Here is a 6,000-nt window from a genome sequence, read left to right on the forward strand (position 1 = left end):
AGGTTAGAGAGAGAGAGAGAGAGAAGATCCACTGTAGTAATGAAAAGAAGACCTTGTGAACTCTTCTGGCTTGGGGTCATTTCCAGGTTATGCTCTGGTATTCGTCATGTGTTGTTCGAATAAAACCATCCACAGGAAGATTAGAAAAGCCTCATGTGGTGCAGCTGTAAATCCATCTTAATCTGCTACTTTTGTCTTTTCTTATTGCTCACTTTGCCACAGTTTTTGTGCAAAAGAGAGAAAATGTCTTTAACCGGGGCAGGAGATGAATCTGTTTTGCGCCTTGGACTCTGCCTGCCAGTATTATCCTAAATCATTAGTCACCATAAGCAGTTCATGTATCAGCTGCATTTTTGACTTAATAGCATTTGATTGTTATACTGTAAAGTCAGCAGCAGAAGAAAGTGTGGAATATTGAGTAATTTTTCCAAAAGGTGACTTATACTGCATGTCAACATTTTGTTTAAAGTTTTATTTTGTATTTTTTTTTATTTGTGTCAACGATGCTTGATTGCTCATTCGACAGGCAATAAATATCTGCTCGAGAATGTCAAAATATTTATGTTGCTTCCCTTCTTAGTTTAAAATGAATAGCTTTATGGCAGTATTCTATACATTAATAAAAGGAGTCAGAAAAAAATCAGGGTTCCCCAAAGGGAAATTGTTTTATTGCAGTTGTTGTGAAAAAATGTTGAGAAATCTACAGAAGTAGAAATGAGACAAAATGACATTTCTGATGGATAACATTTTTTAAAAAGGGGAACAACGGATTTCCATCATACCACAATTTGATTTGACAAAGTGAAAACAAAAAGAAATGATTTGTTCGTTGTAGTTTTAGTAAGTGCTTGAAGCTGGGGACCTATCATTTCAAGTAATTGAACATTACACTTTGCTCTTTTGCGTTAACTCCTTTATTAAAATGTTGCAAACAACGCATTTACTGTCATTTCTCAGGCTCTGATTTTGCTGTCAGGTAGCAGTTGGGCAGTCTCGTTGTAATCTGTGATCAATCAGTGGTTGTCTTTTGTGATTAGGAAATGACAGTACTTCTGCATATTAGCATAAAGAGTAAGAGCTGAAAGAACTTCCTCAACCAGTCCGCCACAAATCCTCAGGGAGCAGCAGAGTTTCCAGCCGCTGAGTGAGAAAATGCTGCTGCAGGCTACTAGAGTGGCGAATTACTCATCAGAATTCCTGCCCTCACAGAGATCCTGGCGCAGCGCCGGTGGAGAAGAAGAAGAAGGGGAAGAGGAGAAACCAGGAGCTGGCTGTCCAGGAGGGGGTGGAGAGTGATGACACTACCTCAATGTCAGCCATTAACATAGGTGGAGAGGACAGCCAAGACCCCCTGGATAATGCAGTGAGTGCACAGCAAAACTGGATAGAGGCTGAACACAAAAGGCTGTCATCACAGTATTTACAAAGAAAAACCTACACAAAGGATAAAGGGTCAATTTGATGATATTCTGAACATCAGTAGCATTCTTAATGGCAGGAATCTTAGCAGTTTTTGTCGTCTTTAGTTATATACCACTTTTAAAACGACCAGAGCTGAACAGAGTGCACGTTAAAAAATACAGGGAATGTCAAAAATAGGTGCACAGACCACCAAAATGGAAAACAGGATTAAATGTCTAAGGCCATTAAATAAACAAGAGCCACCAAAAGTTGAAAGCATGTGTTGAGATTTGCGTCATTAAGGAAGGAACATTTGACTGTGCGATGCAGTCCGCAATTAGAAGCAGTTCTTCTAGGATCTACAAGGCTTAGAGGTAGGGTGGAGGCAGATGAGCGCTTAAGTCAATTCAGTATTTGACAGGCATACAGAATGTCAATGCTAGTGCTGCTGTAATGCTTCTCTATTTTGCTGGTGCTAATTTGGAGTCTTCCAGCAGCACTCTGTAGCAGCTGGAGAGAGTCTGAGCTAGCCAATACACCAGTGTGTTTCAAATATCCAGGAGAGCAATGTGTTGATAAAAGTCTTCGTGTCACTGAGAAATCGGATGGGCTTCAGGAGGCAGGTGGAGTTTTACAGATTGCTTCTCTTTTTGACTGGAAAGACATTTTTGAAGGCACAAAATAAAATGGACAAGATTTCCACATCAGAGAGTGTCAACCTGACTTAATTAGCTTAGCATTCTTTCTTACATTCACTGCAGTATCTGCATTGTATAAGAGTAACACTGATACACAGTCGCTGAGCATAAACATTTAATCATTTCTCTTTTCTTTAGTTTACATGTAGATATACTTCCTCATGCCTTCTTTTTAATTCTTCTGTCCTTTTTTCTCCTCATATTCTCTCTCTCTTTTTTTTTTTTTTTTTTTGCCCGTTCTTCTGCAGAAGCGACGTTCGGGACGACAAGTCAAAAGGAGGAAGTACAACGAAGATTTGGACTTTAAGGTGGTAGATGATGACGGAGAGACCATTGCAGTTCTTGGAGCCGGTCGCATCGCGGCGCTCAATGCCACTGCTCTGGCATGGCAGGCTGAGGTAAGCACATAGATGGTCATCTGGTTCTTTCTTACTTTTTCCTCTGTTTTGTTATATCTATGTTATCATTAAGGTTTTATAATATTTAATATCTTAATAATTATAGCTTTTACATTTTTGGTGTTTATCTGATTGCAAAAGTTTGTTGCTTTGGAGTCTTAGTGTTAGGCCTGTTTGAATAAAACCTTTGCATTGCATTGCAGCCTTTAGCTTCAGTAGTTAATCTTCTGATTCTGTCTCTCAGGAACCACCTGAGGATGAGGCCAACATCATTGAGAAAATTCTGGCTGTAAGAACAGTGAAGAAAGAGGTGAAGGACAGAGAATGAACACACACACTCGGCTTATATAGTTTTTTTTTTTCTTCTTTATCGCTGCTCGCTTATTTCTCGTTTATTAGTTTTGTCTCTTTCTGTATCTCCATAGACGTCATCATCAGAGGACCAAACGGAGGAGATTGAGGAATTTTATGTCAAATATAGAAATTTGTGAGTACCTCTTTGACATTGGTTATTCATGCAGTTACATATACTGGAAATTGATATTTTTAGCTGTCACGGATGAGGCCACTTTCACTGTTGTATGTTTTCCTGCACAACAGTGAAAACATTCCTTTGCCTCTTGTGTGATCATTGTTGGAGGAGGCACAGGTTAGAGATGTTGTGCTGCATTGCAGGTTTGATGTCAGGTTAGATCAACTGTTGGCAAAATCGTGTGTTATAGACTAGATTAGAGTAGCCCTTTATTGTACATGTACAACAAAATTGTGGCTGCTCTTAGGGCTGCTCGATTATGGCAAAAATGATAATCACGATTATTTTCACTGAAATTGAGATCTCGATTATTTGACGATATTTATTTAACAATAACAATGTATTGAATAATGACTTTAAAGATTGTCAAAAAATAATATAAAATAGTGTGCAAATACTGATAACAGTGCAAATGTTTGCAATATAAAAAATAAATGAAAAATGTAAACATCTATGTTTAGTGAACGTTGCAGTGTTGCTCTGTGGTGCAGCTACAACACTGTAGCAAAGTTTACACACTATGTCTACTTGATCCACGTCTGACTCCGCGAACCCATAATGTTTCCACACCACTGAAGTTTTTTTTACCTCTCTTTTCAACCAACGGCAGTCACTCTCCTCTCCAAATAACTTCTGCTTAGCTTTCCGAGCTTCCCTCGGGTCCTCCTAATTGTTGTGACACGTGTTCGAAATGCAGAGAGGTGCACTCGATTTGCCACACGGAGCAGCGCGAGAGTAAAGCACGAGGGAGGGGCTAATAATCGGCTCAGTCATTTTTAATGATCGTTGAAAGCCCAGATCGTAATCGTGATTAAAATTCGATTAATTGAGCAGCCCTAGCTGCTCTGCAACGACTGTGCGGATTTAAATAATAAACAGACAGGAATAAATAGCAAACAGGAGAAATATATACAATCAAGAGGGCTGTATACAAAAATAACAGAAAGACACACATTAGAGAACAAATTGTGGTATTCACAGTTAGAACCGCCACTCTGTCTAATACAGTCTAAAACTGCACTTCCAGTAGCACTCGCACCTGTGAGCCAGCCGGCAGATTATAATTGCTTATGTGGTCAAACAGTCTTAGATCTGCACTGCTTTCATAATAAACCATCACTTAATTTTCTTCCATACTTCAGAGCATGAAAGTGTGTACATGACTGTGTAAACTGGGCATGGCTCTTGTACATTTAGGCAGTCGTCACCATCGTTGATAAAATGATAACTTTGACTGCACGACAGCTGCTAGCATTGACAAAAAGGTCAGCAATGCCAATAATTAGGTCTTTTGACAAGTTAATTACTGGTTGGAGGGATGTCAGTTACTCGTCATCTTTCGGCTTACAACCTCGCATTCATTACATGAAAGGAATGTCGTGCCTTTGTTGAAGTTGTTAATAGTTTTTATGACATTTATTTGAAGTAATTCGAAGTTTATACACATGTGGTTCTCTAACAGTTGCTTGTAGCTTTGCATCCGTAGTCTCACAAGCACTCAGTTAATTTTATCCCCGAGGCTCAGGTTCTCCAGCCAGTCTAGGGATCTCTTGAGACTTTTTTCTCTCTCTGGGACCTTTTATTATAAAGAAAAGACCTAGAGAAATATACATTAGTAATTAAGATTGTAATTTACTCTCTGAGGTGATGAATAAAACATGATCAGATCGCTTGAGCAGTAAAACTGAGTCAGTATGAATGTTACTCAGTAGAGTAATATATTCAGAAATTAGAAATATGTAGTAATAGTGTAATATTTGTAGTATTAAAAAAATCACCATTATGCATAATGCAATTGCAAATATATAAGCATTTGCATAGTAACTACATGGTATCCCTTAAACACGTCAGATACATTTCTTGTATTTGTCCATTTATGGGTTGAGGTTTATAGATTAAATCACGTATGTTAAACTGCAGCCACAGGAGCAGTAGTAGAATTTGTTTTGCCGTCTTTCCTTTCCCTTTAATTAGGGAACACTTTCTCAGTATTGCTGATTAATTCCAATTAAGGTAACTACTTCTAGCTGAAAATGCATATTTTAATCACTTGCAGTGCAGAAAACACTGGTTATGTTGAGTGAGGTGAAGGCTGTTCTCTTTATGGATTGATTTTCAACTGTTCATACAGTTCAAACTGGCAAACACCTGATTGTTTTGGGAATCCACCTATTAAAAATAGAAAACTGTACGAGTATTTAAATCATCTTCTCGTGTGCCTCTGAACCACTTTCAGTGTTCAGGTTTTAGATCATCCTTTTGACATCTGAGCTGTTCTCACACGAGCTGAAAGGCTAAGTAGCTGGCTATGTTTTTTGTCATTTCAGTTCCTACCTACACTGCAAATGGGCCACTCTGGAAGAACTAGAGAAAGATCCCAGAATCCACCAGAAAATCAAGCGCTTCAGGACCAAACAAGCCCAGATGAAACACCTGTTTGCCGAGGTAAGGTTAACCATCATACCCTCATATGCTGTTCAGGACTGGATAAAGGGTTAATATTCTCCTTTTAAATGACAAGACAAGTTCATGTGCTATTATCCAGCTAACCATTTTCAAAGCTGTGTTGCCCATAACAAAATAATTATGAACATATAAATATGATTAGTTTGTGTATGTAATGAATGGGCCACGCTGCCTGATAGTTCACAGCACATCCATCCTGTGTTACTGCAAAGTGTTCAGGGTGCTTCAGAGGTTAACAGGTTAACTCCATCAGGATGTGATGGGGTAACACCCTGACACAGAAGCATCATTTGTTCTTAAGTGCACAATTTCATCTTCATGGGAGTCGACCTTGTCACACTTCATGGGAGAGAAATCGTTGTTGTTGCAAAACTGTTAGTAGAGTTGTTTGACAAATGGGTTCAAATACAGGGAGTGCAGAATTATTAGGCAAGTTGTATTTTTGAGGAATAATTTTATTATTGAACAACAACCATGTTCTCAATGAACCCAAAAAACTCATTAA

At 38.6% G+C, this 6,000-nt stretch overlaps 1 protein-coding gene across 5 annotated transcripts in view; it reads left to right on the top strand.

Annotated features, from left to right (window-relative positions):
- The window catches only part of chd6 (chromodomain helicase DNA binding protein 6), a 92,878-nt gene that overhangs the window by 49,155 nt on the left and 37,723 nt on the right, over positions 1 to 6,000 (top strand). For all 5 annotated transcript variants that reach the window (XM_014340234.2, XM_014340235.2, XM_014340233.2 and 2 more), the window contains exons 5-9: positions 1,210 to 1,363; positions 2,348 to 2,497; positions 2,742 to 2,807; positions 2,923 to 2,984; positions 5,357 to 5,474. In XM_014340234.2, the coding sequence (XP_014195720.1) occupies positions 1,210 to 1,363; positions 2,348 to 2,497; positions 2,742 to 2,807; positions 2,923 to 2,984; positions 5,357 to 5,474 (550 nt within the window). The remainder of the gene's footprint in view (positions 1 to 1,209; positions 1,364 to 2,347; positions 2,498 to 2,741; positions 2,808 to 2,922; positions 2,985 to 5,356; positions 5,475 to 6,000) is intronic.

This window comes from Haplochromis burtoni, unplaced genomic scaffold (assembly GCF_018398535.1).
Source record: "Haplochromis burtoni strain Fernald_Lab_line unplaced genomic scaffold, NCSU_Asbu1 Contig_347, whole genome shotgun sequence".
Taxonomy (NCBI): domain Eukaryota; kingdom Metazoa; phylum Chordata; class Actinopteri; order Cichliformes; family Cichlidae; genus Haplochromis; species Haplochromis burtoni.